Here is a 20,835-nt window from a genome sequence, read left to right as displayed (position 1 = left end):
ATGACTGCAAATCATATAAAAAAATCATCTCATCATATTATTACATTATTACAGTGAATATAAAATGTCTACGCACACATTAAAAAAAAAAAGCCTACTAAAACATCTGAACTTTATTTGGGTTTAATCAGTGGCCCTTAAAATGGTGGCAGGTGTGTGCTAACTGCCATTTCAAATGAGTTTGAATGTGGTTAGTTGATTCTGAACAGGGAGAGGGTCTACACACTTGTGCAACCACATCATCTCAGTTGTTTAGTTTCAGTTCCCCTCTAAAAGATTTCCTTTATCTTGGTCTGACAAAAAAACAGGCATTTGAACAGGGGGTGTGCAGACTTTTTACATTTTAAACAAATCGAGTTAAGGAATCAAATAGAGATAATCCATCAATCCATCCATTTTCTAAGCCGCTTATCCTCACAAGGGTTGCGGGAATATAGATAATATTGTTCAATTTATGTCAATAATGGATTTGTTAAAAAGAAATGCTTGTAATACCTGTAAAAAGTGGGAAAAAGGTATCTTGAAAATGCTCAACGTAAATGTAAAATTGTCTATTTTACCAATTTGTTGTAATCTTAGTATTTTGAATGCATCCATTATATGTATTCATACATTTACACCCACTCCAAAGTTATGTCGCTGTGCTGACTCACAAAATCAATATTACCTGCAAAATAACTCATTTTATCCATGACTCTTCTTTTCTTTTTTTACATGACTCTCTGCAAACAGACTTACTGTATGAGTCATTTTTTATGTTCCTTTTACAATCTGCAAACATGACCAGCAACTGGCATCGTGACTCAGAACAGAGTTCTTCTCAGAGTGGACAAGGGTGCGCACACACACACACATGCACACACGCACATGCGCACACACGCGCGTATGCGCACATGCTTACACTTTAATGACCAGTTTCAGTTGACCTGATATGTTTTCATTTGCCGCGCTCAACGTCTTTTCGTCGATGCCCGCTGCCTGTTTCCGTTGCACAAATGCTGCCTGCTGCTTCTCTAATTGAGGGGTTAATGCACAGAGTAAATTTACTGTACATTTGTATACTATATGTGAGAACTAAAGTAGCTTTACCTTGGTGCTGTTTCGCTTGCATTAATGGACACACTTTTGCTGTTATGTGCGCCACCTGTTTCAGTCAGGTCAACTTTGTCTGTTTGAAGTCGATATGGGTTCTGCGTGTTCCAGTTGATAAATTCTGCCCGTTTACGTCGATGCGTTTCACCTTTTTCGTTTTTGGATTTTTTGTCTGCTTCGTTTCAGAACGCCCACCTGTTTCAATCAATGCATTTTCTGTCTTGTTCAGTCAATATGTTCAGTCCTTTCAGTTGATGCACTGTTTGTGTTTCCGTTGACAGACTTCACCTGTTACAAAGAATGAATTCCACCTGTTTCATTTGACGGATTCTATCCGTTTTTGTTGTTACATTTCACCTCTTCCAAACCAATTTTCTACCCGTTTCAGTTGATGCCCTCCACTTGGATCAATTAATCTGTTTCGCCTGTTTTAACATATTTCAGCTGATATTTACTACCTGTTACATTTATTGCATTTCACGTTTGAAAGGATTCATTCCACCCGTTTCAGTTGATTCAGTTTGCTTGTTAAACTTGTTGCGTTTCACCTATTCAAATGGTTTATACCACCTGTTGCGTTTGATGGATTCCATCTGTGTCAACTTTAAAATGTCACCTTTTTCAAATGATTCACTCGTTTCATTTGATGCCCTCTATCTGGATCAATAAATGCATTTAGTCTGTTTCAGCGGAAGCATGTCACTTATTTTAGTTTATGTTTTCCACCTGTTACATTTCAGTTGATGCAGTCCACCTGTTTCAAACGATTCATTCCACCTGTTTAGGTTGACGCCCTCGACCTGTATCAATTAATGCATTCTTCTGTCACGTACGTGGTTAGGGCGAAGGAGAGTAACGCAAGGCAAGAACATGGTGGACCCAATTGCAGGGAAGCAGGGAGGCAAGGCAGGAATGTGGGAGTCTCAAAATAATATTTAATCTTCAAAAAGGGAAAACAAGGATATTGGATAAAGAAAAACTGAACGAAGTCCCGCAACAGATAATCAAACCAAAGTAACAAAGAAACACTTGAATATCTAAAACTGGAAACAAACTATGACCTGTGAGTAAGACGTGGAATAGATGGGGAAAATGACACCTGACAATGACATACCACAATGATAAAGACAACTGACGACTATGACATGGCAAAGACATGTGACAACGACAATGAACCGACAAGAACTCAAAGAAACCAGGGAACTAAATACAAACAAATTGACGAGACAATGAGGAACACCTGGACAAGACACGAGTGGCTGGAGAGAGCTGATTGGTCGACAAAGTAGACGAGAACAGGTGGACACAACAATCTAATGAGCACACGACAAACATGGAACACAGGAAAACATGGAACAAAACTAAAAAACCCAAACCAAAACAGAGACCATGACAGTCCCCCTCTCCTCTCTCTAAAGGAACGGATCCCAGACGTTCCCCAAACAACAACCAAAAAGTCACCAACCCAGGGTGGGCGGAAGGGGGCCTGGAGAAGGGTACAGAGTCTACCCCTCAGGTCAGTCTGGTGGCCATCCAGGCCACCCGAGGTGAGGTGCTTGGCTGAGCGGTTCAGGAGGTCGTCCAGGACGCCAAGCACCAGGGTCTTTACAGGGCCATTCAGGCGGACGGCCACGGTGCCGAACCCAATGGTAATGCAGGGGCCAGGCAATAGGCTTGGGTGGCGGCCGCTGGACGAGCGGCGCGGGAGCGGGGACGGGTGGCGGCCGCTGGACGAGCGCCGCCGGCGCGGGGACGCGTGGCGGCCGCTGGACGACCGCCGCCGGAGCGGGTGCCTGCCGCAGCTGCCGAGGAGCCGGAGCGGGAGCCTGCCGCAGCTGCCGAGGAGCCGGAGCGGGAGCCTGCCGCAGCTGCCGAGGAGCCGGAGCGGGAGCCTGCCGCAGCTGCCGAGGAGCCGGAGCGGGAGCCTGCCGCAGCTGCCGAGGAGCCGGAGCGGGAGCCTGCCGCAGCTGCCGAGGAGCCGGAGCGGGAGCCTGCCGCAGCTGCCGAGGAGCCGGAGCGGGAGCCTGCCGCAGCTGCCGAGGAGCCGGAGCGGGAGCCTGCCGCAGCTGCCGAGGAGCCGGAGCGGGAGCCTGCCGCAGCTGCCGAGGAGCCGGAGCGGGAGCCTGCCGCAGCTGCCGAGGAGCCGGAACGGGAGCCTGCCGCAGCTGCCGAGGAGCAGGAACGGGAGCCTGCCGAGGAGCAGGAACGGGAGCCTGCCGCAGCTGCCGAGGAGCAGGAACGGGAGCCTGCCGCAGCTGCCGAGGACCAGGAACGGGAGCCTGCCGCAGCTGCCGAGGACCAGGAACGGGAGCCTGCCGCAGCTGCCGAGGAGCAGGAACGGGAGCCTGCCGCAGCTGCCGAGGAGCAGGAACGGGTGCCTGCCGCAGCTGCCGAGGAGCAGGAACGGGAGCCTGCCGCAGCTGCCGAGGAGCAGGAACGGGTGCCTGCCGCAGCTGCCGAGGAGCAGGAACGGGTGCCTGCCGCAGCTGCCAAGGAGCAGGAACGGGGCCTGCAGTCGCTTCCTCAGCCTGCCGCCATTGAGGTTTGGGAGTAGAGGGTACGGGAGTGGAAGAGTGCACAAGGTCTCGGGAAGGTGAACTTGGAAAAATGGCTGGTATTGAACATGGTGGCTTGGGGGCAGGTTTGACTAGACGTGACTTAATTGGAGCCGTGGAACAACGTGTGGGAACAGGTGAAAAATTAAGTGACTTGTGAACAGGGGAAAAACAACGAGGGGGCAAAATTTTACCTTTACTTGGGCGCCTCAGTTGGCCACCACGCGGCGGTCCCGGGTAGATGGCCAAACGGGTGCCCAAGAAAAGGTCAGAGGGAAAGGATTTGGACTCACTGGGGTTGGAAACGGGGAGACGTGACAAAAACTGACGAGGACGGGATAAACTTGGGAAGGAACCAGAAAAATCTAAATCTGTGTCAGATTCAGAATCAGACAGGAGGTTAACTAAATCGGGGCCATCTTCACAATCAGAAAAATCAGAATCTAAAGAAACGTGTGGATGTAAAATAGTAGGGCATGGTGAATATCTAGGACAAGTGGGGGGACCCGATGAAAAGGACAGAAAAGACTGAACAATAGGGCTTACTGGAGGAGGGTAGGTATGGATGGCAGGCTGAGGACAGTGGGAGGCAGTTTGGTGGTGTCCAGGGTGACGCCATGTTGTTCCCGCTGGGTCCTGTTCTGGTCGGTTCATTCTGACACGTACGTGGTTAGGGCGAAGGCGAGTAACGCAAGGCAAGAACATGGTGGACCCAATTGCAGGGAAGCAGGGAGGCAAGGCAGGAATGTGGGAGTCTCAAAATAATATTTAATCTTCAAAAAGGGAAAACAAGGATATTGGATAAAGAAAAACTGAACGAAGTCCCGCAACAGATAATCAAACCAAAGTAACAAAGAAACACTTGAATATCTAAAACTGGAAACAAACTATGACCTGTGAGTAAGACATGGAATAGATAGGGAAAATGACACCTGACAATGACATACCACAATGATAAAGACAACTGACGACTATGACATGGCAAAGACATGTGACAACGACAATGAACTGACAAGAGCTCAAAGAAACCAGGGAACTAAATACAAACAAATTGACGAGACAACGAGGAACACCTGGACAAGACACGAGTGGCTGGAGAGAGCTGATTGGTCGACACAAAGTAGACGAGAACAGGTGGACACAACAACCTAATGAGCACACGACAAACATGGAACACAGGAAAACATGGAACAAAACTAAACACAACCCAAACCAAAACAGAGACCATGACATCTGCATGCTTCAACTGACACAATTCAAGTATTTTACTTGATGTCGTCCACCTGTCGCATTAATTTCATTCCACCTGTTTGGGTTGATGCATTCCGCCTGTCACATTTGTTGCATTTCACCTGTTTCAAATGAATCATTCGACCTGTTTCCGTTGACGGATTCCATCTCATTCAGTTGAAGCTCTTTGTCTGTTTGTTTTGATAGCCACCACCTGTATCAACTAATGTATTCTGCCTGTCTCAGTAGATGCGTTATAAATCTTTGAGTTGATTAACTTCTACTATTACGATTGCATTTGTTGCATTTCATCTATTTCAAGCAATTGATTAATGAGTTCCCCATGATTCAGTTCATGCACTTAAACTATTTTCAATTGATGCTTTCTGCCGGTTTCACTTTTCCTGTTTTATTGGATGCCCTCCGCCTATTTCCATGACTGGTTTAGGTGATGCACTTCTGGCCCATTTCAGTTGACGCATTTCATCCACTTCACTTCCCCTGCACTTTTCTATTCTTGATGCATCTTTTTATTAAATTGATACGCTTTGGGTTCACCCACATTTAAACATAAAATGTGTTTTGGTGACCTTGGAGGTTTTCACACATAAAGCACGTTTGTGTTTGCACGCCTCTCTCAACTCATCACCCTCTACCACAGCTCATCATTGCGACATATTCATCCATTCGTTTTCTACACCGCTTATCTCGTTCAGGGTCGCAGCGGCAACATCTTCAATATTGATTTATTAAATAGGATTTCCCTCATTCATATACACACTGTATAAATATCACACGTCAGACATGACATTTTTGTGGGTCCGGGAATAGAAAGACACACAACATATATTTACACACACAGATATAGACTTGAATATACTAACTGTGCTGTATACACTCTACCTGTGCTTAGAATATATAGCCCACCTATAAAGTTTTGTACAACAAATATTCCGCTTCTAAGAAAAAAAAACATACTTTACTTTGTAAATACTTAACACCATATCAAATTAGTAGGGAATTATGCAATCCTGTCATCATTAACATAGATTTAGAGTGCACTAAATGTTCTTAAAGTACTTAAAACCTTTGTGCATTTGAGTTTTGAAATGGACAGATGGGCCAGGTCATTCGTACAGTAGATGAGGTTAGAAAAAAATAATTTCTATAAGTAGAACAAAGTCATCACAATTTTTTATTTGTAATGAATTGAATTTTGTTTTAGCACTGACTGGTAGTTAGAACTTCACAATTTTTTGCTCACATACGCTACTAAAAGACTGTCATACACACCACTAAATCCTTTCACGCATCTTACTGAAATGCTCTCATATATTATACCGAAATACGTGTTTCATTCATGTGTGTATGAGAGCATTTCAGTAGTTTGTGTGAGAGGTAATCCTGAATTAAGTCCCTAACGGCCCCTAATCATAAGACCTTCTTTCACTCGGTTCTGGCTTTGCATCTCCTCCTGACATACGAATGTGTATGTGTGTGTATGTGTGTGTGTGTGTGTGTGTGTGTGTGTGTGTGTGTGTGTGTGTGTGCGTGTGCGCATGCGTGTGTATTGACACAGTCTCTCGCAGTCCGTCCGTCAAGTGGGAGGGCCGCAGTGTTCTCTTCAGTGGACCTGAATGGCCCCTTTATGGCTGCGGGCAGATGCCGCTCCGCTCCCTAAATTTAAAAGTACATACATGTGGATGTGTGAGACACGCTGACGACTAATGTGGCCCTGTCTGCTGAGGAATTTAAATGAAGGAGGTCCTCGTCTTACCCCCAAAAATGTCTGGATCCACCAACCAAATATTTCTGTTGCCCTTATAGGAGTACGAAAAGAGCCATGGTTGCTCTTTCCATGCTCTGGTTTGATAAGACTCTTTAAAAGTACTGTAACACCACAGTAACTGTATGTTAATTCAATGATTTGGGCTACGAGTCCCACACTTTGAGAATCACTAGTCTACTGTCTATTTGTGTTCTGTGATTGACTAGCAAGCATTTCAGGGTGTACCCTGGCTCTTGCCCCAAAATCAACTGTGATAGGCTCCACATCACTGCAAACCCTGGACCAGGATAAGCGGTTATTTAAAAAAAAAATGGATGGATGGATGGATGGATGGATAGTGTATGTGCGTTTTGGTGTTCCCTGACTTGACTCTTGCCCAGTGCCAGCTAAGGTAAACTCCAGGTGCAGATGCAAGACGTATTTTACATTACATTCAGGTTATGCCATAATGGCAAAATGTGTCGTCCACAAACCAGGAAATAACCTGCTAACTACCCATCCACTGCGATTGGCTGGTTCAGGGTGTACCCCGCCTCCCGCCCGAAGATAGCTGGGATAGGCTCCAGCAGCCTGCGACCCTTGTGAGGATAAGCGGTAAAGAAAATGGCTGGGTGGACTACCCATCCATTTTCTGTACCATTTTCTCCTCATTCGCGCTGCAGCTCACTTCAGGCGAGAGGCGAACTGATCGCCACCCAATCGCAGGGCACACAAACAACCTTTCACACTCACAGATACGAATCCAATTTATATTTGCATAGGAAAGAGGCCTGTGTCGGATTCGAAAAAAACATCAAATTGAACTGTTCACATTGACATGAAACAAACAAAACAGATGTCACATACAGTATTGGGAAAAACATTTGAATTTGACCTGCAGTGTGAACGAAGCCTGACATAATTGACAAATAAGACACCTTTTGCGAACAGTTTGGCCTTTGTGGATGACTGCTCTACTGAGACATTGCATTTAAGTTTATGACCAATCATTTCGGAGGCCTCACACAGAGATTAAATTGGAATTTCACTGAAGATGATAAAGATTGTTGCTCCTTCATTTAACTAATTTGTTTCAAACAGACCTGTCCTCCCCAGTTTCCTCTCCTCTGGAAGACAACAAAGACTTGTTTGTTTGGAGGTGCGATGACCTTCACGAACACTGCGGCCTTCATTCAGGATTTTGCATTTTTTTAAGACTTGTTACATAATATTTAACGATTTTTTTTTTCTTCTTCTCCCCCTACACGTTTGGATGCAGCATAGGCGCTGATAGAGTTCGAAGAGGAAGGAGGGATAATTTACGTTACCGGCCCGTTGAGAACACTCACTTCCTTATGCGGCGGCACAGACCTGCTTCTCATGCCCTGTTGCATGATGGGATCGATGGCCATTCCGCACTTTCTTGACAGTGTGCCAGGCGAGCATCGGCCATACCAGCTAGTCTGGCTGGCGTGGGGGTCTCACACAAAAAGAAGCGAAAATGTGGAATTATGGACATCAGTGTAAGGGCTTGTCATGCTGTTCATACAGTTAGCTGCAGTATCTGGCTAAAGGCAAACGTAAAGAAATCAAATATAATAATAATAATATAATATTAGTATTATGATTATTATATATTGATAATATATTATTATTATTACAAAAATCTGATAAGTGGAAGAAAATGAAAGGATAAGATAAAATGTTTTATAAAATAATTATAATAAGATAACTATAATAATTATAATGTTAATAGATTCATAAGGATAAAATAAAAACAATAATAATAATTTAGAATCAAATCAAATAAACAATAACATGTCATCAATATGAATACATTTTATTTTTATTTAGAATTGCAGGGTGGGCCGAGTGAAGTGCTCTCATGAGCAGTATATGGCCCTCGGGCCATATATTACTGGTACACCGTTTGTAGCACGTGTTGCAGTGTACCAGGACAGGACCCTAGGGGGCAGCACCGTCGCGGGGAGAGCCACGCTCTCGACCGGCGGCAAGCAGCAAGGACTTGGAAAGAGTGTTGTAGAGCGGGAGTGTGCTGGTGGAGGTCTGTACAGGAGGAAAAGGAGGAGGAGGGGGGAGGAGGAGGAGGGGGAGGAGGAGGAGGAGGAGGAGGAGGAGGATGTCTCTCCGTCAGTCCGTCCGGCGGGGCCGTTGACCGGACGTGAACTTCTCGCCAGCTTCCCCTCGGGTCCACTTCACTCAGGAAGGCGGGGGGAGAAACAAGGAAGTGGACGCGGCGGGGACACTTTTTTTTTTTTTTTAAACGACCTTTTTGCGGGTAAGTGCCGCTCATTTGTGTCCAAGTGTTCGAGGGGAATTAGTTAGATCTAATTGTGTGTTTGTTTGTTTGTGACCGCCAAGTGCGTGGAAAAGGTCTACAAAGCGGGGTCGAATTTAAAGAACAACGTTGCCCCGGTGGTGAAGAGACCCACGTAAGTTGGAGTCAGGAAGTTGTGTTGTGAACGCTTTCAGTTCCCACGCTCATTCATTTTGGAACAGTACACTGCAACACGAGTCGGGTCGTCGCTCAATGTAATGCCATTTCATCAAAAAGTCTGCCTTTACAAAGATAATAACTCTCATTTTTAAACACAATTATGGTTGTAGTGTGCTACTTACATACTACCATAATTTGCCACACAAGTGTGAAATATTTGCAACTGCAACCACAGGGATACACTAATACCACTTTTTTTTTTTTTTTTTTCAGAGTACAAGTACTTACATTGAATTACTCGCTGATACCAAGTACCAATACATTTCATACCATAATACCATTACATATTTAAATTATGATGAAATTTAGTTTTATTTCAATGAAAATATTTTTTAAAAAGCACAATCTTTAACTCAAATATAACACTTTTACAAAATATTACCTTGAAGTAGTGCCACATGGTTGACACACACACACGTGCACATACATATATATATATTTAAAGCAATGTTTGCTATCTGCCATACTGCACTCTGCATGTTTAGGGAGGGTAGAGTAGTAAATGTCTGGCTGGTAAAGTAGTATCGGCGTCGTAGTATCTGAGCATTTTTACAAGAACAAGTACAGTATCGGCACCTGTAGTGATACTGGTAAAAGTATTCCTAATAATAAATAAATATACTCCCTTTTATTACTAGCGTCAAAACTGAGCATTCTTATATTGGGTGAGTGAATTGTTCATCGGTAGCACTCTTGTAATGTATCTTATCGTGTAACTAATTAACAGTTAAGTGCAGTGTTTCCCAACCGTTACCGAGCCAAGGCACATAATCTCACGGCACACCACCCAACAAAAAAATATCACAAAAAATATTGAAATAATGATGATCTCGTAACAATTAGTGTAAAATATGGCCTGTTTAGCTGAACACAAAGCTGTTATGCTGTTACATGGATTACAACAGGTGGATACACAGACAGGTTACTTGCCGTTTTTGCCATCCAGTGGAAGAGCATTTCATAGTTCTGCCTGTCACTAGATAGCATAGAATAATGTACCTTTGATCATTTATCTATTCCATAGATAGATGAACAAAGATACATTATTACATACATTATTGTAATGACGTTAGATAATTTCTCAAAGCTAAAACTAAAATATAGTATAGTACACCTTGGAAACACATGGATGAGTGCTTAGCCTAGCTCACATTTTGATTTCATGTCTTATTAAATGGCTTTTACTGGGACAGTTGGGGCTAAGACAGACGAGGCACTGTAGTAAGTCGTTTGAAAAGAAGTACGTTTTTATCTAATTATTATTATTATTTGTGTTTTATGTTCGATCTTTATTATGGTCAGCCCTGTGTTACAGCTGCGTTTGTTTTTCAAAGTGCTCCATAAAGTTTAATTGAGACTAAATGTGCTTTCTCCCATTCGTAAAACGTAAAATATTTCTGCTGTATCCCGTTAACATTTGGTTTGTGTACTTAAGCCTGAAAGTTTATCGAATGCAGTAGTTTACGGTGTTGTTAATAAATCAGTCGCCAAACCCTTTAACAGATAACATCCGTTCCCTTGTGCAGCAAACTTAGTTCCGATTTCAGAATAGAAGTGACCCTGCGCAGGACAAGTGATGTCGATAAAGGATGGACGAATAATTAGCATTCGTAGTATCTTTAGTTCATGTTAGTGAGAAGCCAGTTGTGTTGATATCTTTTAAGAGTCAGCGTCATGGGGCTCGTTGCGCTCATCTAATCAAGAGTCTCATAAATGCAACACGGCCTTCCTTGGGCAGACCGTCTCAAAGGTTGAAGACACGCATACAGGTTTTATCAGTCACTTTTACACGGCTGGTAAAAAGCTGGCATTTTTCTGCCATTTTTCATTTTTGTGTTGCTGTTGTGTGAAGTTTAATACCTGACACTCACTTATTCTGCTCTGTCGTGTCAAAAGCAGTTGTTGCTGGCCAACAAGGATTTTATACTTCATGCCAGACTTTGTGGCTGATGGCATCTCATTATCTGAGACCGTGTTGACCGGTGACTGCAGTTCGCTGGATTCTGTGTTAAAGGTACTTAGCTTTTATGGTTGTCTCATGGTGGTCTCCTTCAGTTGTTTAATCCTTGGATGTGTTTCAGGTTATTTATTTATTTATTTTTGAAGGTTGCGTTTTATCATCTTGTTTTATTGCTTCCTTCTCACCGCTTTTCTTCGTGGCTTTCAGTGTATGATTTTTATTCATTTTTCTTTACTCTGTAGCGTGTCCCAAAAGTTAAAATTAAAAGTACAGTTTCTTTGTTCTGTTTGTTTTTTCCCTCAGATATCCTTCAGCAGACATTTGGCCATCAGCATTTGATAGCTTCGGCTGTTAAAATTGTGTAAGCATGTAATTCCCTTACCCATTGCTTGCTAATTGACATTGGAGCAATGTTGCAAAATTGCCGCTTGGCAAGGCGTTTTTCTGTCCCCAACTGCAGTTCAGCCACCAGTTTGAGAAGCTTTATGGTCGTCGCAGTGCTCCAACGTGTTGTACAATTTACACTTTCCATGGCAAGTTTCTCAAAACAGGATCTGTTCGAGTTCAGGTTGTTCAAAGGCATCAACGCAGAAGATTAAGATGCCCACAACCTGAAGTCAGTAGTGGTAAAGCTTTATCACTCTGCAGCATCCACTGAATCAAGCTTTAGTTGATGGTTGGTTAGTTCCTGTGTAGCCCTCCAGATAGACTTTCTCTGGATTTGCGTAAATGCCTGCTCTAAGAGTTGGGGGTTTTCGTCAGTGGAGGTCTTCCTCGGGCCTTCTGCTACGTGGTTCGTAAAGAACAGATATTGTTTTCGAGAAACTTGCCATGGATAGCGTGAATTGTACTACGCGTTGGAACATTCTGATGACGACGAAGCTTCGCAAAATGTCACTGAACAAGAGTCTGGGAGAGAAAAAACTCTTGCCAGGCAGCAAGTTTGCAACACTGCTCCAATGTCAATTGGCAAACGATCCTGTGTGGCATTTGCATGATTTCCCCGTGCTTGCGTGGGTTTTGTCCAGGTACTGCGGCTTTCACCCACATTGCAAAAACATGCGTGTTAGGTTAATTGAAGACTCCAAATTGCCCATAGGTGTGAACGTGAGATTTAAAGAGTATGACTAGTTGTTTCTCTGTGTCGTACAATTGACTGGATACCAATCCAGGGTGTACACCGCCTCTCGCCCAGTCACTTGGTGACCTTAATGAAAACTAGCGCTAAACAAAATGGATTGATGGATGGATGCCTGGGAAGCAAGTCTGTTGTTTTAAATCCAAGGTTGGCTTGTATTTCAGTAAATAAATGCCACATATTCTCTTACAGCTCTAATGCGTCAATTATACACGGTCTCTTTGGTTTTGTCGGCTAATGTAGACAACAGGGAACATTTGTGGTCACCTAGCTAATTTAGGCATTGCTTTGCAGCGAAGCATGCCAGACAGGAAGTTCTATGCTATTTTCAGATCAGGATAGCAGGAAAATATAATGACGTACCCCACAAAAAAAATTGTTAGGTGTACAGAACTCTTGATAGTTTATAAAGTTCACAAGCGCAGCATCATTAAAGTGGCGCCTCCTCACAGGTATTTATGTACACTTTTATCTTGGCCCAGCCACTCTCCGCTTAGTTTTAGTGCCACTTGTCGTCGCCTCCAAGCTAGGTTGGGATGACTTATCTTTTGGTTAGTGTAGCTGGTCTGTATAAACTTCCCCCCAACACCCGCTGGGCCTCGGCTCAGCCCCCTCAGGTCCCGTCTCGTAGTTATTTATAACCGCCAAGGTCAGGGGGAGATTATTTGAGATACAGTATGTCAGTGGAGAAATGGCGCAACACAGGCAGACCTCCGCCAAGGTTGAACTGTTAACAAGAGTGGGGGGTGGATTCTGGTGAGCGGCAGTTTGTGCAATCAGCAGGTGTGGTCTGACAAGAACAAGGCAGTGGGGGGTGGGGGTGACTGTAATGATTAAGAATTCTGTCCATTATGTGGAATTAATTAAATGGGACGTACTGTAACATTTTCTAAATTGCTCATCAGATGTGAAATTAAACAACCAAGTTCTGTATTTCTTGAGTTGTCTGCCTGCTGTGAGAGAGGGATTCTAAAATTGCAGGAATGTGTCGAAACAGTGTGGATTAGAAATAATCCCACCCCAACACCGTATTTCTCCGCCCATGACTTGGCAGCTCGGCTGGGTGAAGACCCGCAATTTTCAAGGCAAAGTTTTAACCGTGGTGGAAGCATGTGTTTGGTGTTTGTTATGCGCAGATTAGCACACTAATTGACAAGTGTAATTTCTTGTCTTAGTGATGAAGTGCTGCCTTCAAAATACAGTGGTGGTGGTACAGTTTTTTTGAGATACGAGCCGTCACTTGGCCGTTTTAGTTTGTCTTGAATTGCGAGCAATAATTCGAGTTAGAAGTGCTCGATGGTGGCAGCGAACTTCACAATAAGCAGCACATGAACAAACATAAACAAACAAACAAAAAGGTTAATATTACTGCATCTTACTGAGCAGTAGTGACCGTCTTCTTTATGTACAGTGGTGAGAAAAAAATATTTACACGTTCCTCATATTCTTAGTGTTTTTGGAAAAATATCACGGCACACCACCGAAGAGAAATAATGACAATCTTCTCTCACAAACTGACTTATTCAGTGTGTGAAGTCTGGGCCTGTGTAATTGAACATAAAGCTGATATATTCGCAGGAAGCCACGACTTATTCTGTTGTATGAATGGCAACAGGTGAATGGACCCCTGGGCCTGATCCCGCCCCTCGATTGAGTGGGTGGGGTCCTCAGCCGCCGCGGTGCGGCCAGAGCAATTACAGGACACTTCTGTCAGTCTTTGTGCATGTAAAACGGTATCAATTCACTTGCATGTATGTGCAGGCACACACCCCTTACTGCAACAAATAACTCATGAATATGCAAATCGCTAGTGTATCCCCTCACTTATACTCTCGTCCTGTACACTTTTATAATTTACATATTTAATGCCACCACACTTCAGTTGTACAGCCGGGCTCACGACCCTGGTCCTGCATGCTTCTTCTCCTGTCCTTGTCCTGTTCTATCTTGTCCTGTCCTTCCTTCACAGGGTGTAGCACTACAGCCCCATGCAACACTCATATTTCATGTTTCATTGTTGTAGATTATGTAATGATTTACTTCACTCATCCTGTTTACAATTAGTGCTTTGTCTTTTGTCTTTGTTTCTTTCTCCCTTCTAGAAACTTTGTTCTGGTCGACATATCAAGTCTGATCCTCAAAAAACCTCTATTATAATACCACAGCGGAAGCTTAAAAACTCCACTGTGACACAGTAAAACTGTTTCGGCATAAAAGGGATACAGATTTTCCATTTTGCTTGACCTAACAGCCGAACAGGACAAAAAATAAAAAATAAAACAAAATAAATTTAGAAAAACAGGTGAATACACTGGTTTATTGTGCTTTCTGCCATCTAAGAAGAAAAAAAAGAAGGAAGAACGTATATTGTTGTTGAAGTTGGATTATTTCCCATTGCGCCCTGATGATCTCTCATGGTACACTAGTTGGGAATGACTAAGAAATTTAAGTGCTGGGTCATGGAGTTAATGTGTGCATTCACAACTGTTTCAAACATGAAACTCCCAGGCAGATCAAAGATTAAATTGTCACATGATCCAAAATCTGGTATTAGGTATTTCTACTTTTACGCCTTGTCTGTTCCACTCATTTGAGTGGCTCTGTGAGACTGTGACTGATTTATTTTGCAAATTTTGCATTTTATTTATTTATTTAAATTTTTTATTTATTTTTTGCTCAAGTTCACAAGTGAGATTTTGCACACAAAAAAAAACTATCCACCATGACCATCCATATGTTGTCTAGCTCGTCTATCCTGTCTGATTTAGGCTGGATTGGAGAGCCCAATTAGGTTTTATGCCTGCATTGGATCAGACTTTTTATTTATTTATTTATTTATTTTTTAACAGTGACCCATATCTGTACTGTTATTTAATGTACATGCAAAATACACATTAACAAGTGTCAACACAAAAGGCTAGTTGGAACAAAACAAGTTATCGTCAGTGTATGTTAGGATTTTTCAGTGTGTTATTTTGCAAATATTTGACGTACGGAACAAGTATACTTTCACGCTGTCAGTGGCGCGTATCTTTTGTCTTCACTTCTGCGAACTGGCTCCTTTTTTGCATCAATAGAGCATTTCTTCTGTTGCATAACCGAGGTTCCTTTCACACATTGATGGATGTGGCAACGCTACTATCTTGCACTGTAGAAGTTGCTCAACTGTGTGCTGTCACGCTTTTTTCCTTTGTGTCGCCAGGGGCAAAGAACGATGGTGTGCAGCGGTGCAGTGTGAAGTTGACCCGGTGGGGAACTGCGACATGTTGTCCTTCAGGGCCAGAACTTTGCTGTCCTGACACAGAGAGACCATGTCTTTGTAGAGCCTGAGCCAGATTTTCTACTGCTTCACTCTTACCTCTCTCTCTCTCTCTCTCTCTCTCTCTCTCTCTCTCTCTCTCTCTCTCTCTCTCTCTCTCTCGGCTATTGGTCACAAGAACACCAAGTTCCCCGGAAAGCCAGACAGATATCTTCTGCAGTGCAACACGTCAAATCTGGCAATCACAACTTAACCCGGACCTGGCCATGTTACACATGTGATGTCCGAAACGCGTGATGGACGGCAGCCGGACGCCGGCGACGGTCTGATGCGGGGCAGCGCAGACTTGGCCGTCGTGGACTCTGACGATGACGTGCCCGACATGCAGCCAATGGAAACGGACGTGAAGATCGACATGTTCCGAGAAGAAGACATGGAGGACGAAAATGACGAGTTGGTGAGTCAAAGTTTAAGGTCTGTTGAGATCGCTTGTTGGTCATTTGAGATGGCTTGTTGGGACAAGATACGTTGATATCCCAATCACTGTTCCCTCCAAGCTGCACACGTGCGCAATTGCGCACTGCTGATGTGGTCTCCGCGCACAGGCATTATGCGTTTCGCACATAAAATTAAAATCCAACCTGAATTGAAAGTATAACTTACAACTATTCAGTTTGTGCTATTTTGCAATGTGATTCAATGAGTGAGGGGTGACTGGCTGCTACATCCAATGGCACAATTCACGTACGTACTTACGCAGCCTGTCAACGATATTGACAATGACAGCGTCCTTATGCGCCGCCCGCCACCGGTGTTTTAGCTAACAAAGCTGTCTGGTCAACGTAGAGCGAAGACGAGCGAGACACGCTGCTTATGTTTACCCTCGATAATAATGGCGAAACGAACGGGCAGTGAAATATCCTCAAACCAAGCCAAAGTAAAAAAGAAATGCTGTTCTTTTAAGATGGAATGGCTGTCGGAGTATGTGCAAATAGAAGAAAGAGCGGTGAAACTGGATGAGATTTTCTCTTTTTTGAGCGAGAAAGGTCTGGTCTGCAAAACGTGTTGCGAAGCCAAAGTAGCAAGCAAGTTTTCGGAAGGAAAAGTGTGGACAGAATGGAACCTGGACTACCTCAAGCGTCACATTCAGCACACAAGTCATTTGAAAGCAGTTGGAATTGTACGCAGATGTAAGATGAGAATGGGGATCGGTACCTTGTTGGGGGAGCGCGCCAAAGACAGAGAGAAGAGGAATGAGCTGACACTGCTAAACGAATCGAACCCAGAGCAATTTAAAATTCTCATCAATATTCTCCGAGCCATCAAGATGAATGCATCTCTGCTGTCGGTTCAACAAATTCACAATCACATGGCAAAGTATCTGAGTATACCAGAAAGCTGGCGGAGCAAACATTATGCCTTTTGAATTTTTTTATTAAATCAATCAAATAGTGGATGAGACGGTGTGTAATGTTAAAAATGCACCTCGGCACACCCTCATCATTGATGAAAGCACAGACATTACAGTGCAAAAAATGCTAGTTCTGTATTTTAAATACAGGGAGGAAAATAACTCATGAATATGCAAATCATGCTGTTTGGCAGCATCATTCAGCTGTCAGCATGCGCTACTAAAAATATTGTGCAGGCAATAATTCAGTTTTACACCAAGGAGGAACTGGACCTACAGAGAATGGTGATGCTGACCTCAGATGGTACCTCAGTAATGATAGGAAAACACAACGGAGTTGCAGCTTTATTGAAGCGACAAATATCACACCTTACTGAACAACACTGTGTGTCCCATAGACAGGACCTGGGCATTGATGATGCATGGTAAGATGTACCTTTGAAGTTTGTTGACATTTTCATTGTAAGTTTGCAAAAACACTTAAATAAAAGTGTTCTAATGGGAATGTAAATGCTGTAATCTGATTCTTTTAATAAGCCATGTAACTTCAATGGATGTGACACTGACCACAGTGGTCTAAGGGACCGCTCAGGGGCTTAGTGTGTTTGCTAAGACATAAAAAATTAGAGGGAAGATTGATCATAATGTATTTAATCGTTTTATGATTCAGTATCGATACACAAGTGTCAAATATTGATATCTTGGCTGTCCGAGGTGTTGTCAATGTCCAGGTATGGTGATCGGAACGACACACTAATGAATATTGGACAGTTAATATCAGATTGTAGTTTGAGAAACATTTTTTCCATGCTTCATCTGCAAGACTGTTATTAAAAAGGTTTTCTCCTCTACATTTATATAGATATACTAGATGGTTTTCTATCATGGCATTTATATCGATCAGGGCACAATCTGTCTTGTCATTATTTCAGTATCGTGGGCAAAATGTTTCAATAATGTTCCACACCAATTGTAGTTGCTAGTTTTCAACCATCGACCTTTTTGCTCTGTCTAAATTGTCTTTATTTCTAAGCCAGATTGATAATTAATTTAAAGGCTAGTGACTATCCATCCATCCATCCATTTTCCGAGCCGCTTCTCCTCACTAGGGTCGCGGGCGTGCTGGAGCCTATCCCAGCTGTCATCGGGCAGAAGGCGGGGTACACCCTGAACTGGTTGCCAGCCAATCGCAGGGCACATACAAACAAACAACCATTCGCACTCACAGTCATGCCTACGGGCAATTTAGAGTCTCCAATTAATGCATATTTTTGGGATGTGGGAGGAAACCGGAGTGCCCGGAGAAAACACACGCAGGCACGGGGAGAACATGCAAACTCCACACAGGCGGGGCCGGGGATTAAACCCGGGTCCTCAGAACTGTGAGGCTGACGCTCTAACCAGTCGTCCACCGTGCCGCCGGCTAGTGACTAGTCAAAGCAAAATAACAACTGCTCAGATCAGAAGCAATTTTAGCCAGTGTTCTCAGGACTTGTTTTTCACCTTTTTCAACCTTTTCAGGTATTTCCTATGAACAGGGGTGCAATCTGAAAAAAAGATCACTTCGGGTCCCGTCACCTCAATGCCACAAAACTGAAACTACAGTGGTATCTCGACTTAAGAGTGAGCTGACTTAGAAGTTTTTCGAGATAAGAGACGTTGCTCGATCGATTTGTCTTGAGTTGCGAGCAAAAATCTTAGTTAACAGTGCTAAATGATGGCAGGGGACTTTATAACAAGCAGCAGATAGTGAACAGATTGTCAAAAAAGAGGCATTAAGCTGTTTACTGCCATTCCCAGTTAAAGAATAAAACAAAGAGAATTACACGCTGTGTATTTAATCAGGCGGCATGGTGACCGACTGGTTAGAGCGTCAGCCTCACAGTTCTGAGGACCACGGTTCAATCCCCGGCCCCGCCTGTGTGGAGTTTGCATGTTCTCCCCGTGCCTGCGTGGGTTTTCTCCGGTCACTCCGGTTTCCTCCCACATCCCAAAAACATGCATTAATTGGAGACTCTAAATTGCCCGTAGTTGTGAGTGCGAATGGTTGTTTGTTTGTATGTGCTGGCAATCAGTTCAGGGTGTACCCCGCCTCCTGCCCGATGACAGCTGAGATAGGCTCCAGCACGCCCGTGACCGTAGTGAGGAGAAGCGGCTCAGAAAATGGATGGATGGATGTATTTAATCATACCACCTAACTTACAAAAGTCTGCTAACTTAATGCTAACACCAATGCGAAATTCTATAGTCATGTTAACAAAACTGACATTGATGTCATGGGTTAAAACCCTTTACGCAACGGATAATTGAACACAAATGGTGCAGTAACACGTGTAGAGAGACAATATAACTACTCAAAGGCATATTCTCTATGATCTGCGAAACTAGCTGCTATTACTGCAGCTTACTGAGTCAACAAAAGTATTTGTTGGTGTTTTTTGTGGGGCCGGAACGAAGCAATGGCATTTCCATTCATTTCAATCCGGAAAGATGATTTGAGTGTTTTGAGTTGCGAGCGTGGTTACGGAGCGAATTAAACTCATTGGTCAATGCACCACTGTACTATTGTCTCCTTATAGTCGTCGTCGTCGTCGTCACTTTTTTGCTCATTATGGCACCCCTGACTATGAGCACAAGGATCCCATTGAATTTTAATGTTACTAAATACAAGCTGGCCAAGTTGGCGCATAGTCTGAATTTAAGATCACTTCCAAAAATCGTGTCGTACTCCTGTTTTAGAAGCGCAGTTGAATGTTACCTTGCTCCTCTCCTCACTTGTTACATGTGAGGCATTATTTATGAGCCGTCACGTTCCTTCCTGTCAGCCCTCAGAGCGACAGATCGTGGTAGGCATCTGCTGCATGATGAAGAAGTCCAAGTCCAAGCCCATGACACACATCCTGGAGCGCCTCTGCAAGTTTGACTACATCGAGGTGGTCATCTTTCCCGAGGACGTCATCCTGGAGGAGCCTGTGGACAAATGGCCGCTGTGTGATTGCCTCATCTCCTTCCATTCCAAAGGTGGCGTTTGCACGAGTAGTATAAATTTTTTTTAAGGTGACATCCTAAGTGTGTGAAAGTTTTAAGGTTCTGTAAGTAGCAATAACAGTGCTAGAAGGTTTAGATATGATCAGATATTTAATATTGGCTCCTACTAAATCTCTCAATTGATTGTGTCTGGTTTCACAGAGCCAATGAGACTACGTTATTATACAGTGCTCAGAAGAAATGAGTATCCTCTACTAAATCTAATAATTGAAAAACAATAAATAGTAAATCAGTTATGACAAAATTCATGATTATTATTTTTAATTAATGAGTTCAATGACTTCCCATGGGCTCACCACCTGTGTGAGGAGCCATAGGGGTCGGGTGCAATGTGAGCTAGGAGATGGCCAAAGGCAGGGACCTTGGTGATCCGATCCCCGGCTATAGAAGCTGGCTCTAGGGACGTGGAATGTCACCTCTCTGGCGGGGAAGGAGCCTGAGCTGGTGTGCGAGGTTGAGAAGTTACGACTAGATATAGTCGGGCTCGTCTCCACAAACGGCTTGGGCTCTGATACCAATCCTCTTGAGGGGGGTTGGACTCTCTTCCACTCTGGAGTTGCCCAGGGTGAGAGGCGCCGAGCAGGTGTGGGTATAATTATTGCCCCCCCGGCTCAGCGCCTGTACGTTGGCGTTCACCCCAGTGGACGAGAGGGTAGCCTCCCTCCGCCTACGGGTCCTGACTGTTGTTTGTGCCTATGTACCAAACAGCAGTTCAGAGTACCCACCCTTTTTGGAGTCCTTAGAGGGGGTGCTGGAGAGCGCTCCCGCTGGGGACTCCATCGTTCTGTTGGGGGACTTCAGTGCTCATGTGGGCAATGACAGTGAGACATGGAGGGGTGTGATTGGGAGGAACGGC

At 43.8% G+C, this 20,835-nt stretch overlaps 1 protein-coding gene across 22 annotated transcripts in view; it reads left to right on the top strand.

Annotated features, from left to right (window-relative positions):
* Positions 1-8,788: 8,788 nt before the first annotated feature.
* Positions 8,789-20,835, top strand: part of ppip5k1b (diphosphoinositol pentakisphosphate kinase 1b) — a 41,672-nt gene continuing 29,625 nt past the window's right edge. For 9 of the 22 annotated variants that reach the window (XR_009788526.1, XR_009788525.1, XR_009788524.1 and 6 more), the window contains exons 1-6: positions 8,790-8,944; positions 9,028-9,098; positions 11,063-11,177; positions 11,427-11,484; positions 15,464-15,977; positions 19,757-19,952. Coding sequence is in view for 19 of the 22 variants with exons in the window: in XM_061773355.1 (XP_061629339.1) it covers positions 15,801-15,977; positions 19,757-19,952 (373 nt within the window). In the remaining 3 variants the exon portion in view is untranslated. Of the gene's footprint in view, positions 8,945-9,027; positions 9,099-11,059; positions 11,178-11,426; positions 11,485-15,463; positions 15,978-19,756; positions 19,953-20,835 lie in introns of all 22 variants that reach the window. The other 13 variants (XM_061773363.1, XM_061773364.1, XM_061773365.1 and 10 more) reach the window with 10 other exon arrangements.

This window comes from Phyllopteryx taeniolatus, chromosome 5, assembly GCF_024500385.1.
Source record: "Phyllopteryx taeniolatus isolate TA_2022b chromosome 5, UOR_Ptae_1.2, whole genome shotgun sequence".
In the NCBI taxonomy this organism is placed as follows: domain Eukaryota; kingdom Metazoa; phylum Chordata; class Actinopteri; order Syngnathiformes; family Syngnathidae; genus Phyllopteryx; species Phyllopteryx taeniolatus.
Note: the sequence above shows the minus strand (reverse complement) of the source record. Positions and strands in the feature narration are given on the sequence as shown.